This window comes from Ptychodera flava, chromosome 15 (genome assembly GCF_041260155.1).
Source record: "Ptychodera flava strain L36383 chromosome 15, AS_Pfla_20210202, whole genome shotgun sequence".
Classification (NCBI taxonomy): domain Eukaryota; kingdom Metazoa; phylum Hemichordata; class Enteropneusta; family Ptychoderidae; genus Ptychodera; species Ptychodera flava.
In genome coordinates, this window is record NC_091942.1 from 21,693,084 (window position 1) to 21,710,150 (window position 17,067).

At 38.4% G+C, this 17,067-nt stretch overlaps 1 protein-coding gene across 1 annotated transcript in view; it reads left to right on the forward strand.

Moving 5' to 3' along the window:
* Nucleotides 1–11,754: 11,754 nt before the first annotated feature.
* The window catches only part of LOC139151532 (guanine nucleotide-binding protein subunit alpha-13-like), a 33,055-nt gene continuing 27,742 nt past the window's right edge, over nucleotides 11,755–17,067 (forward strand). Inside the window, 2 exon segments of the mRNA XM_070724426.1 lie at nucleotides 11,755–12,175; nucleotides 12,178–12,248. Coding sequence (XP_070580527.1) covers nucleotides 11,788–12,175; nucleotides 12,178–12,248 — 459 coding nt within the window. The 5' untranslated portion in view covers nucleotides 11,755–11,787.

Consider the following 17,067-nt stretch of genomic DNA (forward strand, 5'->3'; position numbering starts at 1 on the left):
TACGCGTTCGTCGTCTTTCCGAGACAAAATGACCTCAAGTGACCTAAAACCCCCTAACTTCGTTACTATCGTTGTAGCCTCAGTGCCGACCGGGACACAGCGATGCATTGATAGCTATACGTGAATATTTTACAAATGTCAGTACAAATGCGGTGAATTGCAAAGATTTTTGACCACCCTCACTGAGTGTCCTTTACCACAGGTGAGCTAGGTACGTTCTGAGAACGTCAGAACGTAGCAGAAACTCACAGCATAAACGCTTCACTATTAGGGACTGGTCAGTTTCTTCGGCCGGGGGAGGGGGCGGTGGATTCATTGGGGGTCACCCTGTTTTGACTTTGGTGATGGGGGGGGGGGGGGGTCACCATATTTTTGAAATGCCCAATACTGGGGTCGGTGTGTTTTTTAATTTCGACATGGCTCAAACTTGCGAAAAATGCATTGTGCCAGCCACAAATTTCATCATTCAGTTGCAGTTTTCGGCGCGCCCTTCGGGCGCGTAACTTTAATAAATAATAAGACATATGGAGCCTCGTCCTGGTGCAAAACTTTACTATATCAGGCATATATATATATATATATATATATATATATATATATATATATATATATATATATATATGATACCTGTATGTTTAAAATTTTGGGCGGGCCCTTTGGGCGCATTTCTTTAAAATATCAAACAATGTTTTTAAACATGCCCTTCAGCTGCATGACTTTCATATATCAGATATGTATATATATCAGAGATATCTGGATGTTTAATATTTTTAGCACCCTTCGAGTGCAGTAAATTAATATGTCAGATATATCTTGATGTCTGTAAATTGAAAGTGTGTTTTGCAAAGTGTACTAATCATTATGAAATCTGCAGTTCATATGAAAAGCATTACAAGTTCCTGATACTTTTCTGTTTCCTATATGAGAATTCAGTATTAGAAAGCAACATGCACTAATATTTCACAATCACATTTTTCTTCAGCAGTTCTGGACATCTGCTTATGCGCAAAAAGAGTGGAGTACATTCAAGGTCGGGGGGGCCTTACGTAAACCGCCACTGCGATAACACGTGTGTCACATCAGCTCGTCCAAATCTCTCAAAAATTGCGTTGAGGATTTGCGTATGGAGTGGTACTCTCCCTAATAAGGTGCGTTTACTCGTCCAGATACTTTCTACAACAAAATGGGCATAACTTTGGCTCAATATAGAGCCAAAATAGGATGTTTTGCTGGTGGCAATACAGGTCGACAAAAGAAGCTGCCCAAGATGGCCGTCCTTGTCATTCCATTGTTGAACTGCCAAATGACACATTCAAGGTCATTCAAAATAATGTATTCAAACTGATAATTGACTGTTTAAGTTCCAATCTTACAACTGACATAACAACAATGTCATTAAAACACAGAATGACTGACTGTTTAAATTATACCCCAATATATATATATATATATATATATAATTCAGTGTATGTATATATATATATATATATATATATATATATATATATATATATATATATATATATATAATTGAATAATTCAGTGTGTGTTATATAATACACACACACACACACACACAACTGAATTATTCAATTTTTTTCACCTTTTGTTTTACCTTTGTCGGGCTGCAGGAGGGCTAACCCTGTTTCGAAAGTGGAATAGAAGGGCTCAGCAACATTTTGACGTCGGCAAAAAATAATCCACCGCCCCCCCCCCCGGCCGAAGAAACTGGACCAGTCCCTTACATGTTAAACTACCCAGTTCACACAACGCCTGTGTCCTTAGCGCCCAAACTTACACTAAGTGTATAATAGAGCTAGAAGACCTTTGAGTCGGCGATCAGTTTGAGTCGTGCTAATTTTCACAGTGCGCATACGCTATGATAGTATAGATTTATAAATGTTAAACATACATACGTGATATACAAAAGACACAAAGGGAAATGCAATATATTTTTTATTCAATGTATCTTTTGTTGTTTATTCTTTACATTTCCGGAGCGAGCGATGCACCATGGGGGATCACGTTCCAGCCTCTACCTAAGGCTACGTTCACCAATAACGGATGGGGGAAGGAGTGGGGGTGAAGAGGAATCGCGATTGAAATCTTATTTTTTTCAGATTCCCCTAAATACCCTCAAATATTGTAAAGTCCCCCGTCTATATGATCAAAAATGTTCAATCCCCCCCTCCAATTATCATATAGCTGCACATCTATTAGGGATGCACGCGAGAAAAATAAACCATGTATTAGCAGTTTGTAAAGCCTAAGGCAAATTCATTTTTAAACGCATCAATGGACTCTTTGGATTTTATCAGTCTAAGCCGACTTGAGTTGATCCAACTCGATCTGGCCATGCCAATATGGCACCTGCTAGTGCGCACTGAAAATGACGATCATGAGAGAGTATGCAAATTGTGAATTCCTCGCTACATAAGATGCTATTTATAAGTTTTAAACAATAGACAATAATGAAAGGTTAAAATATTCCATCAACTAAACATTTTAATCCCTGAAATTTTTGGTGTAATACTGTACAAAGTTTCACTTTTTGTCATTTTATGATGAGAATGTGAAAATTTAGAAAATCGAACATTGTGACCCCATCTTTTTTCTTTAATATTTGATTATCTCATATGCCAGAATTAAAAAAAATCCCTGATAACTTTTAAGTCTACTGGTCTCCCATGTGTTGCTTTCTGGCCTGATCTTATGTACAAGTATGTTTCACTGTCATGAGCGTCACATGACCAAAACTCTCCTTCAGCTCAGTACTTCATAGTCAGAGCTATCCTTGTCACGGCAAGAAACTGTATTTGCTTATGCATAGAAATATACACAATATTATGAACAGTTGCAGCTTGTGCCCCTATACTAGGCCTACTTGTTTGGGGTTTTTTTACGAAAATTCATATATTTTTAGACTTTTTCGAGACAAGAGTAATAAAATACGACAAAATGGTTCTTGATCTTGTTTAATTATTTAATTAAAACAATTGGATAATATTATAATGTTATTAAATTTCATTGAATTACCCATGAATCCTTGTAATCGTAAAAAAGGAACCGAAAGGTTTTCAGGTCCCCCTATAGGCAGAGCAAAACTTTCAAGTCAACCCTCGGAACTGTGCCCAAAGGTCGCTAGGGACCCCTAAGACCGATGTAAAGACTGCATCCAAGGTACGTTGGCGACTGATGAAAGTTAGAACATATTTGCCATAATGTACATCGTAAAATTTGAATGCTGCGGCTGTGTTGACATGCATTTAAATATAGTTCTCGAAGTACAATGTTTGAAAATAAGCAAGTCGCACATGCGCAATTCCGACGACTGCTTCCCTTTAAACAATATCTTCTCGCTGAAAAGTACTTTTGGGGAACCTACACAGCTGCACAACCGATCTTTTCGAACGAGCAGCGTCAAGGGTGGGATACGGAAAATTCAAGGAAAAAAGATAGCATTTTGGGTGTGGAGATTGAGAGTAGTTTATTTCAAGTCGGTGTCTAAAATAGTATCTTCAGTATCTTGGAGAAAAATAGTATCAAGACCTGAAAAGAGTATGATATAAGAAACATCACCTTCAAAGAGAATCACAAACTAATCATAAACTTGGTGTCTCTTGTACATGAAACATCTAATTTTGATCATGAAAAAATTTGGGAATATAAAAAGTAGACAAAGTTAACATTCAAATCGTAAGTCCCAAAAGAGAAGATATTTCAGACGTAAAATCCATGAAAAATTATTCATGACAGACCGGCAACATGGAAACAGAACGGCTCTCTGGACCCTACTTAGATATTGTAAAAAATGCACACACAAGTAAATATCCTTCTTTAACACAGTTTCGCCTCAGTGCACATCCGCTAACAGAAACAGAAATACATCGTAAATTGGAAACGGAAAAACATTTTTGTCAATGTTGCCTGAACAATGAAATATAAGATGAAATATATTTTTATTCTCAAGTGCCTATTATATTCGTCAGAAAGAAAACAAGTGTTGGATTTACATAAACATCACAATTTAAAGCCCCACCAGCTGTAACTCTTGAAATTTGTTGACCTCAAAATTATCTCCCTAATCTCTCCTGGTTTTCTCTGAATTCTACCCTATGAAGGGATATGGGCTTTTACTGCATTAGGAAACCGTTCCTTTGTGAAACATTTGACAATGTAATTCAAATTTTATCGGTCATATTAACTTCCCTCCAAGTAGGAAATCACAAAAAATTGATAACATTACAAAGGGACCAGAACATACAATGTCACAGTTGAAAACATTCACCCCTATGCATCACATTGGACTACTCTGTGCAGTTTGTGTGATTTCATATTTAATTAGGACTTACGATTTAATTAGGATCCCATGAGAGATTACAACCTTATTTGGTAATTTTAACTCGATTTGAGCGTGTAAATGGGCAATCCTTTAATATCTAAATAAATAAAAAAATAAATAAATAAATAAATAAATAAATAAATAAATAAATAAATAAATAAATAAATAAATAAAAATAAACTATTCTTCTTCTCTTCACACTTTCTGTTTTCAGATCATTTGTCGTACATTTTTACGTCACTCATTCACAATTATGCAGACATGACGCTGAGTGTGGACGGTGGACATATATGCATCCAAGTTCATTTTGTGAATAAATTGTCCAAAAAGCGAGAAGTAATTAAAACTCAGATACGATAGACAGCAACTTGGCAATAATCGCAAAGCCGCAGTACCGATTCGTCGATGAACGGACATCTCTTGTGATTTTCTACTGGCAAATTCATCTGTTCATGGACGCTGGCAAGTTCAAGGTGCTATACTCTGATACCACACCATGAAACTGTATGCTTTTGCTTCTTGCCGATCGAAGTTTTATGTAAAGAACGGTAGTCGGGATTTTTAAAGCACAAAACACCTTCAGTATCGTATTCTGTGTAAGATATGTGCTTTCTTTCTCCGTGTATGTCTCATACAACTAGTCTGACATTATTCAAAATCTTCATGGAATGAGCGTGATAAAAAAAGAAAGGTTACGAAAGTTTAAACATGAGCTGTTCCAACCGATATCGTTGATCACTGTAATCGATCACCGAATGTTTCTTGGTGATGACTAGTAACTTCAGGGGCATTCTGCGACGTTTGATTTTTCTTTGTCAGTGGAGAGCAATATGTTTCAACTCGAAAAATAAATATTTTGGTTTTATTGTAAGTATAGACCGCTTTTGCATATTATTTCAATATTAATATTCTCGATGTTTTTAAACTCCATAAATTCCTCCTATAGGTACCTTCGTTTACAGCTTGATTCACAAGCATTCACCACATACATTATCAGATTACTTCAGTGTCAGTTGTCATGACTATAATACTAGAAATTGTCAACTCCAAAACCTACGTCAACTCCATATCATGCAATGACAAATCAAGGCCAGTTTGCTGTTTCTTTTTCTGGAGCAAGAGTTTGGAATGACATACCTTTTCATATAAAGTCCACAAACTCTCTACATAACTTCAAACAAACTTTTAAGACAATATTTGATCAATCAGTAACAGATTTCACTTTTGCCATGTAGTAATTTAGTGATCTTCTACGATATTGTAATTATTTCAGCACCTTTCTTTTATTTACTTAAAGAACTATTTGTTATTGTTATCATGAGCCCTCTTCGCTAACTCTGTTTTTTTCAGACAAGCTACCATGACGGGGTTGGGCTAGACTAGCTGTAAGCTATTTCCCGACTCCCCATTTACCCTCTACTTTCTTAGTTATTTTCTTCCTCTCGAGTTCATGTGCCATGTAACTGACTTTTTCAAATCGGGTAAATAAACCAAATTATTATTTCTGTTTGCCCTGTTTTTGTCCAGATCTCAGTTGTTCAGTTAAAGATTATCTGAGAAGAATCAAGAATTTTTACCTATACAGTCGAGACTTCTCCTTCAAAATACACTTGTTCTGTCTCATATTGATCCATTATCCGGGGGCGCTGTAATGCGAACCAACTCGAAAACGGGCAGCGAGACTATTTGTGGATGTTACATCCTTTGCAGTTTGTGACCTCTTTGCTAAAGTGGTTACATATCGTATACCCCAACGCATCATTTACAATAGAGGTGTAATTCTGTACACAACTTTTAATAATCAAGCTGTTTTTATCTTAAAGAATTATTTACTCCTAGGTCACAAGTTTGTAGGTATCAGATCAGAGTAAACGTTAGGTTGTACTGACGATTTGAACTCCCCAAAACCATTAAAAACGGTGTTACTTCAGAACACGTATGTACCATTGACCCTCGAATAAATGTATGTACCAAGAAACTGTTCTATGGAACAAATGCGAACGTGAACTTTTCACCAAAACACATGTTAATTTTTAAAAGACTCTTTGTCTGATCGATTTTTGTTCTTTTTATGTCTTTATAACCGCAACCTGTCAGTTGTTACTTTTCAGTTTTGTATTTTTAACGTTTTTCCCTTCTTAATCTTTCTGAGAGCCACGGGGAAGATAACCTGTTCAATTCAATCATCACCGTTGAATATGTTCCCTTCTCGTTCAAAAATGCTTTCCTTGTTCCAATTTTCAAGGGAGGTGACAAAAATCGTTTCGATGCTTCAAATTATAGAGGCATTTCCTTGCTTTTTTCACTACAGAAACTTTTTGAAAGCTTTTTTCACTGCAGAAACTTTTTGAAAATTTCACAGCGTCTACAGTCCTGGCTTGCAGAAAAACAAATTCCGCATCCCTTACAAGCCGGATATCAACCGGGTCAAAGCAATATCACGTTCCCTTCTCGTTCAAAACTGCTTTCCTTGTTCCAATTTTCAAGGGAGGTGACAAAAATCTTTTCGATGCTTCAAATTATAGAGGCATTTCCTTGCTTTTTTCACTGCAGAAACTTTTTGAAAATTTTACAGCGTCTACAGCCCTGGCTTGCAGAAAAACAAATTCCGCATCCCTTACAAGCCGGATATCAACCGGGTCAAAGCAATATCACGTTCCCTTCTCGTTCAAACTGCTTTCCTTGTTCCAATTTTCAAGGGAGGTGACAAAATCTTTTCGATGCTTCAAATTATAGAGGCATTTCCTTGCTTTTTTTCACTGCAGAAACTTTTTGAAATTTCACAGCGTCTACAGTCCTGGCTTGCAGAAAAACAAATTCCGCATCCCTTACAAGCCGGATATCAACCGGGTCAAAGCAATATCACGTTCCCTTCTCGTTCAAAACTGCTTTCCTTGTTCCAATTTTCAAGGGAGGTGACAAAAATCGTTTCGATGCTTCAAATTATAGAGGCATTTCCTTGCTTTTTTCGCTGCAGAAACTTTTTGAAAATTTCACAGCGTCTACAAATTCCGCATCCCTTACAAGCCGGATATCAACCGGGTCAAAGCAATATCACGACAGCTTTCTGCATACTAGAAACAATTTATCACCATGTAGAAAGACGCAGCAAAATTTTTCTGTGTAGTTTAGATGTTCATAAAGCATTCGATTCCGTATGGTGGAACGGACTTTTTCATAAATTGTATTCTGATGGCCTAAACTCAAAAGTTTGGAGGATTCTGCGAACCATGTTCTATGGCCAAGAATGTCAAATTGCCTTGGGAATGTATGTTCCGCACAAATACCCTATTTCCAAGGCTCCTCGTTTGTAGGCTCGCCCTGCTTAGCGGATGATATTTCAATTTTAGCGCCAACTCGCGCTACTTGCCAGAAAAAAAAACTTAATACAGTTTGTGCTTATTGTTCAAATTGGAGACTGCAACTTTCCGCATCAAAGAGTAAACTTTTAGTTTTCGGAGAAACAAAGCGAGAACGCCACTGCCAACGCAATCTTTTGTTAGATAACTTCCTGTCACAGAAGTTGACTCAATCACTATTGTTGGCATGCTGTCTTCGATAGATCGCACATTATCTGCCTACAAAAAAGCCAGGAGATTGATAGATTCGCTTCGCAGTGTGGGTATTGGACCGCATGGTCTAAATCCAATTCTTAGCTGTGAAGTCTGGAAACGTGTGTGCCTTCCAGCTACTTTTCATGGATGTGAGCTTTGGTCTCTCACAAAAACTGAACTGGTTATGCTTGAGAAAAGTCGCGCGCGTCAGCGTTATGCTGCTAAAATCATACAGGGTTTCCCCATTAGAACTGCCACTGACTTCGCTTTAAGTGCTTTAGGTCTAATTTCAATTGAAGCCTACATTGACAAATGTAAACTGTTATTTTTTGGAAATCTTTGCAACTGTAATATTTTTTCGACAAGAAAATGTATTTTTTTACATCGACTTTTTGAATTCAAACTGTCTCCTACAGAGAAATCTTTAGGATTTATTGCTGATACTGTTAAGATCATTTCAAAATCTGACATGCTTTCTTGATGAATTTTGCACCACTGGCTATTTCCCGCCAAAACCTATTTGGAAAACAATTGTGAAGATGCCATCCATGAGAATGAAATAATTGCTGGAGACAAAGATTGGAAAGTAGAGATGATATGCTGGTTTAGTCTCGATTGCACAAAGTTAGCTCTGTTTCACTTGCACACATATTTCCGCAATTTTCCTGAGCGCAGTGAAATTGTTTACAGTATTATGAAACTTCTCACTTTTCCTGGAAATGAAGTTTGTTTTAAGTGTCAAAATACAGTTGATGATGTTTTGACTCATTAACTTCCTGTTGTCATACAACAATAGCAAGAGACTCTTTTTGGAACTGTCTTTTCGACAAAATGAGCATTACTGTTTCTGCAACACTTTACAACTGAAATGACCTTGACTTCATTGGTAATATTTTAGGAGATAGTATTTACATGATTAACTACCAGGAGCCTGGTGAACAAGCAACTCTTCAAGAAATTGTGCTGGACTTTGTACAAATGTGCCTTGAGAACTGAACTTAGTACCGTGTATTGCTTTCTGTCAGAAGCTTACTTGTATAATTTAGTATTATTTTGAGTAACTTTTTTCCCTTAATACCTCTGTAATTTAATGTGTTGATGTAACTCTTCTCATGTTTTGAGGAGGAATAAAGGAACAACAACAACAACAACAACTAACTTACTTACTTACTTACTTACTCAGATAACAACCAATCATTGCCCGAGTCAATGTCAATTTTAAGTTTGTTAAGGGATAACGTTTCGTTTTGTAAAACGTTGGAGTGACAAATCTATTTCTCCCATTCGGAAATGGAGACTGTTTCTTTCGTTTACGAAAATTATAACCGCATTGATTCAATGGAATCAGAAAGAGGTCAGGTAGCCATTACTTTCAAATGAGTTATTTGAAATGGTGAATACTTATAAGAATCATACGGACGCAATAGAACAATGTTGGAACGAAGATGCTGGAATACCCCGCCCACCCAAACCCTGCACTCCCTTTTGCACTGTGTGTCACTTCTGTGTTTCACCGCAATATTCAAAGTGATAAAAATCACTGTTTCTTCTACTTGAACTAAAAACTTTTTCCAAGTATGTATACTAATCTCGTTCCTACCATATAGATATTATCCTTAATCCTACGAGGAACCTTACGTCACACAAAAGAAGAGAGCATTGTAATGGATTCAACAAGTAGCACCATGACGCTTTGGTGTTTGAGAATATTGTTTATGTACTTAGTTGCGTTCATGCACTACAAATAGATTATTCAAAGTGTCGGTCATCAAGGCATTAATGTATGTCTTTTTTACACACTCACCCGTCGTTTCAATTTTTGACAATGCGCATGTCTCTGATGAATTCATAACAAGTATATTATCCAAACATAGACCGGCCCATATACCCTAGAGGAGCATGGTCCAGTTTCGCTTGCGTTCATAAGAAAATTTTCTTCCTACACTAAGTCATGTGTTCAACTTGTAAACACAGCCTGCCTGTATGTGCAATGCCAATGTTGACATAGCATAGCTCCTCTGTACGTCTGTTTACTTTCTTAATTTGTTTTGACGCATCTCGTAGCCTAAATGGGCCCTTAAGGTATATCAAACGGATGTTACGCCTATACAATAAACAAGCAGAAAAGAGTTTAAATAAAAGATGATAGCTGGCCTTAGGGTCAATGAATCTTTCTATTCGATCCCAAATGAACAACAAACGACCGGTAAACTGATTAGGTTTACAATAACGGGCCTTGATAGGGATACGGACCATTTGATTTCGAGGAGGGCGCTATAGGAATATTGGTGGGGAGCATTAATTGTGGTCCCTACTGCTCCACTTGGAATTACTTTTTTCTTCAACTGGGCAAATTCTGGTATGTTTTCACTTTCCCTATGCTTCTACGAGGAATGTTTTTCGTGCCCCTTTGCCAATATAATGATATTACTTCATTGAAATGAACATGACAAAACAAAAGCGAACTGAGAAAGGAATGGACAACATTACAAAATCGACATCTAACTTTACACGGCTTCAAAATAATTCTTTTTCAGGCTTAGAAATGTTCACTATAGGCCGACAAAGGTCGGTGCATACTGGCCTAGAAGCAAGTGACACGGAAGTGTTTTCCATGTCATCGATGCAATGCAATCTTATCTATGCAATCTTAGGAGGACAATTGTTGAATTTATTTTATTTTATTTTTTCAAAAGGAGACACAAGAGAACTTTCTGGGAGAGAATACGTAGAGAGTGTATCGCCTATCATGGGCGAAGTTTGAAAAGAAACCCCAACTTTGACGCACTTAGGTGCAATCTGAGAAAGACAGATGGTGAATAAATATTTTTTGTCCAAACACGAGAGTACTTTATGATATTTTTAGAACAAACACCAGTTTTGTGCGATTGAATTATGGTATTAGCAATAGTGACGTTTTGGTTTTCCTTGCTATTCTCGTAGTGCAGCGAGGTCGACTATCACAGAACGAGCAAAAGGCGAAAACGTCGTAATCTGTACACCTGATAGTCAGATTGACAGCGATGCAAAATCCCAACAACTGACTCATTGCTTTCTTCACAAAATTTGGGATCATCTTCTACCATTATTCTGTTGCATGTGACGGTTTTGTTAAACCATAGGAAGCATAGGAACATTTCCTATGTTGTCAATCTTTGCTGAGTCCTTTTTCGGATGAAAGTCTACCATGCTTTGATTTTTTTCGTGGAAAGGGCGCGCGGCGGCACAACAAACAACTTCTTTACTTAAAAGACCTTAGGCGTGACTGGGAGTCCATCTTTTGGCTTATTTTCCAGCCTTTAGGTACTTTATGCAAAAGTGACGTTGGAGATGAATTTCATTGTATTATGATTTGTCAAAGTGCACCTGCACAAGGTTTTAGAGATAAGCTTACTTGCTGTAATTCTATTTTTGATACTCAGGCTCAGTTGAAACATTTTGACAAAGATGTCCTTCTTCAAATACATGTCTTGTTCCGATGATTCCATTGTGCATATTACTGCAAAGTTATTAAATGAGCTGTATAACATATAATTTTGAGATGGCTTTTTTCATCTCTTTCTTACGAAGTTTTTCAATCTTATAATTCTTTTGTTTTTGTATATCATTTTATGCCAAGTAAGTTATGTGTACACGGCTAAATAAATAAATGTATAATAATGTTGATGACACCTTAATTTCTTTGCACTTATTTGAACGCATGGCGAAATATTGTGAACTATCTTCCATACGATACAAATACACATATATGTGTCCCTCGATCAACAAGCTTATATGTTATGAGTTCTGTGTCATGCGTGTTTTCGTTTTTCCAGCCCGACTTCGCTGCAGCGGAGATGAGGCCCACTTCCGGTTAGTGACGTCATGGGCGTGGTGTAGACAGTTTTCATCATGGCGGACAAAATGTTCACATGTTGTTTGTCGCCTCAAGAAATCGAACAACGACAGCAGAGCATGAGGATCGACCGAATGCTTGCGAAGGAGAAGGCACACCACCGAAGGCTTGTCAAAATCCTGCTCTTGGGTGCCGGAGAGAGCGGCAAGAGCACGTTTCTCAAGCAAATGCGAATCATACACGGGCAGATTTTCACGGACGAAGATTTGAAGGAGTATCGAGCTGTTATCAACAGTAACATTGTTAAAGGCACCAAGGTTCTTGTCGATGCCAGGGATAAGTTACGCATACCATGGGGCGATCCGCAGAATGAGAAACACGGCGAAGAGATCATGAAGTATGACAGTAGTATATCCTTAGATGCGACAACTTTTCCAAAGTATGTGGCTCAGTCAAGGCCCTGTGGGCAGATAAAGGTATCCAAGACGCCTTTGATCGGAGGAACGAGTTTCAGTTGGTAAGTTGACGGCCGTTTGAAGCTCATTAACACCTTTTTTTAATTTGCGGTTTTATTTTTGTGACAAATTTACATATGCTGTATGATTCGTACACAGCCTATACCACTGTGTAGGCCGGCTTGACCCAGAGTGGACGTGTTTGTCCCCTTCGGGTCACCCTCTCCAGTCTGACACAAAAAACAGAGATCAGGTCACAGTTATATGGTTTCTGCATGGTTTCTGTTACATCAGCCTGGTGCCTTAGTACTAGGCGGTTCGTTAACCCCATTTAAAACTATAAGTAACATGTAGGTTTGTCTCTGTCACTATCACCTAATAATACATGTATTAATATCTCTGGCTCAGTGTTCACTTTTTTAAACAGCTTCACACGACAGAGCTGGCTGGTCGACTTTTTTTTTTATAAAGTTGAAAAGCTGTGATCAGAGACACAGATAAGAAGGTAAAAAATGCAACAAGCACCTGTTAGTTCGGAAACAAGGCACTGTAATTTGAATCCTTTTGGGCCCGTTGAGCTGAGATAAATACTTTGTATGTGTAGTATATTGTACGAGATATATTGTTGTGGTACAGGCAATAGTGGAATGATTGGCAGAATAATTTTGATGTCACCTAGTAATAGTATTATGCTATGGACTGAAGTTATGGTTTGTGAAATCTTTTGATTTACTGTAGATCACACTATTATAAAACTGCAATGTGGCATTGATATAATAAAGGTATGGTTATCATTCTACAGGAACATAACACAACAAGGCCAGAAGGAGGATGCCAGATTACAGGTCAAATGTAATTTGGTGCATCCTTTTGCACAATACCACGCTATACTAATTCAACATGCAAATATTAGGATATGATTGGAACTTGTTCTCAGTCAAGGCTTTTCATCACTACTTTATTTAAGCCAGACTTTTATTTTTAAGTACAAGTAAGCCAGCGACAAGATACCCAAATTATCTGGGTCACTTGGCCTGCAAATTCAGTGTACGATGACCCAGGCTGGTATGTGTCTGGGCTGTTCATGTGTGGAATGTGGTGGAGGGATGACTATAAATGATGTAGCCCTGACACTTTACTGTCACAGACTGTGCAGACTCTTATCTCTGCACAACTCTGTGAATACTATGAGTTTTTGGTAAAGGGTCGCCAGGCTATGTTTGAGGTCAAGGGTTATTCTGAAGGGGACATAAACAGTTCATTTGTGATGGCATATATCTGCACTCTGATTGTATGAAATCAAGTATAGAATCGTGACATATTAAAATTTTAAATAAATATTGAATAATCAGTCCACTGGTGTGTGTGGCAAAATTTATCTCTGTCAATTTTGTGCAGGATGTGATGTTTGTTGATGTTTTTATCAAAATTTGTAAGCAAAATACAGCTTTGAAAAATCATTTTATATTGCTTGGGCAGTAAATGATTTACAGAAAGCCATTCACCAACTTGAGTAGTAGCATTGCTTAATGGATAGAAAAACTAAGCAGATGTGGTTGATTTTGTCACGAAAATTCATGTAATAACATTTCTCACATCCAATATGATTAAAATAATTCATTTTGAGTGCAGTGCGTTGTTTAGGAGCATCACATCGTCATGATGAGAAATTGGACAAAAATATGCAATGCTTGCAAGTACCGCATGGACCATCAAAACACAGGCAACTTAACGCCATGCTTGATAGAGCTGACATAATATATTTAGCGGTGCAAGAACGGTGATCACCATATCATGGCCACCATATTAAACATGGCAGCCATAATATTGATCATCTATCGGTAATTTTGAAGTGAAGTGACAAGTCTGTGCACATTATGGACAATTTTATTGTGATATAAATCAACAATAGATGAAGTCTCAGGGTTTTTACTTACTAAATGTGTATGAATATGCTTAGTAAACTGTATTCTAGAACATGGCCATGAATTAAGTTTGAACTATACACCACTACCAAAACAAGACTTGAGTTCCACATGTAGAATTAGATTACTTGATTATTTTCACAGCCATCAAATATTATCACCCATTGTCTAAGGCAGAAAATTAAGTGTTCTCCCAGTGTTAGTAGGTATAGAGGTTAAATCAATGCAGTGTTGGGTTGGCACCCAACGTTTTGCAAAGGTTGAAATATCACATCTATCAAATTCTCATAGATCTAAAAGCTGCTTAGGGCAGGAAGCAAAAATCAATTTAATCCATTTATCTGCTTTTTACGCGTGATGTAAGGTCTGTAGGCCTTTAACCCTCTGGTTGATGTTAAGAAAATCAATTTTAAATCGAAGACCTTGTGTGTTATTTCTCGTTGAAATGGAAGGTATACCCCTTGTGTGCAGATGTGATGTTTCTCATAATGAAAGCTACCGGTATTTATCAAAGGTGAAGATTGGTGAATCGTACACCACTGGTAGCCACTCTAACACTTTCTCTCAAGTACATCCAAATTTTCCATTAGACTAGCAAAGCAATATTCGGGAAAGTATTTTGGTAAAACCAATATCAATGAATGAGAGAAAAGTTTAGGTTTTTGAAAGTTATTTCTGGAGTAGCTATTCCAGCTAGCACTCCGCCTGGCTATCTTGTAACACAAACAGCACTTGTCTGTTGATTAAAAAAAGCTAAATTTGATGAGATTGCAAGTTTCTGTACTCACATATGTAGCATAATGTCAGTACAGTTTCCTGAATAAGATGGATTGTGTCACAAATCATATCAACTGTCATCAGAGAAAGAGTTTATTGTGTGATTGTGCATCTATATTTCACTGGTGTGCGGCAATATCATGTGGTGTTGTGCTGAATTTGCACCTTTATGCTAGGTATTGTAGATGCATAGATGACAGGTTTGTATCACATCTGTTCTACGCAGTATATTTAACTAAAAGGACTCTCTAGGTCCATATCCATGGACTTGAATTATTTTTATGCACTTGTCCACGAAAAGTGCATGAAAGACAGATTTGTACTAGACTGCAGTGTACATCCAATCATTACAAAGGTAAGGGCACGGACCATTCATAGAGGTGTCATCTCATTCCTGTCAGTACACATGTGTTTATCATGTGAAGGTACTGCTTTGATAATTTAATATGGAGGGTCAACGCAATATTAAAATCCGTAATAAAATGTGGCTGTATACTTATGCCTCATAACTCTGCCATCTTGTAAAACAATATATACCCTCCAAAGTCTGGTTTACAAATTTCAAATTTTTCCGGTTGTGATCTGCCCTCAGGAAATAAAAGACAGATTCCATGGACTGTACATGTAGTCATAACCAATGTTGTACTGGTGGACATGCAGGAAACACTCATTAACCCTTTTCCTGCCGAGCGCCCTTGTCCGTTATCCTGCCAAGTCAGTAGAAAACGGCCCCATACATGTAATATGTGCCTGCAAAAGATTTGCTCTCCTGCACACTATCCTGCCAGCCATTTTGGCAGAAATCGCCATTTTCAGGGTAGTTTTAGCCGTACTTATACGTGTTAGACTTCGATAATTTCTACATGCCCGTAGACAGGGGAAGGAGCTCAAGGGTTACTGCAGAAAAAAATTGAGGTCACCAGCTTTGTTTGCCCCTTGGAGTGCGTCATTTTATTGCCGTTTCATGTTTATTTTTTCGGAAATAAACTCCTTCAGTATTACTCACGTCCGCTAGGCACAAACTTCACCTCACTCGTCTGTTATTCAGAGACCCTGGGGGTCGTGCTAGGGGTGCAGCAGCACCGGCAAACCTGTCCTGTTTCCCCAGGGTAGGGTCAATTGAATACGTACCTTCAACGACTTGGCAGTGTAGCACAAAAACTATGTTTTTGCCGTTGTATTAACGACATGGATGAGCCATTGAAGCACAGCTCCATGTAGTTTAGCCAGCTCGTTTGGGAGTTGGCTTACGAGTGTTACCGTTCATTACTGACTTAATCAAGTGGTCCTCAGTCAGGTACGGGTTTGTACCGACATGGCTTGGGTTGCAGCTAACCAGTGATAACCAGTCACTACACCCAAGTCTTCAGTTCACTTTTGCGATGCACGGGTACAACACAATATCCTTCCATCGTTCTAGCCATCGACGTGTCCACATGCCTGGCGGCCATTGCACTGCTAGCTGGTTTGCATAACAAAAGCAGTCCCTGCTAAGTGCAGGCGGTATCCCCGTAGCATTGACCTCATGTCCCTTTTGAATTCTCCGTACGCAAACAGCGTACGTAGTTACCAATGCGTCGGCAAGAGGATACGTTTGCCTGCAAACCAGAGCCAATACTTCGGACGATGGAATAAATAAAAAATCCAAAGCTACGTCCATTGAATGGCACGGCCAAGGCGGTGAAGGACGTTGACTGGCTTGAACTTGCAGAGCTGAAGCCCAGCTTAGTACGTCGGACACCAGTTTGTAATGGTATTTCCGAGTCGTTCATATCCGTTCCATCGGAGGAACAAGTCGAGCCGTCCCGTCAAAAATACGTTCTCATTTTCAGTCATGCACAACTGAATAAGTGACTTTCGTCTCGCACCATTGGCACCATCTGCCAAGTCGTTTGCAAGAGGTAGCCTTCTAGATTAGCATTGCCAAGTTGGTCAAGTTCGGCAGCAATCTCTACATGTATAGTGCCAGGCAGCCAAGTACGTCCAACTCTGCCAGAAAACGTCACCATGCTATCCTGCCAAGTCCGCTAAAAAGCGGTAAAAAAAACCCAGCCCCCCTCGGATGTGGGGGACTGGCGGACAGGTTTCTGCACCTTTCCCTGTCTATTGACTCCCTGCGAACCCATTTCGAGGGGAAAAGGCGTACTTTGTCAGAAAACCTGTCCTCGATGACCCCTAA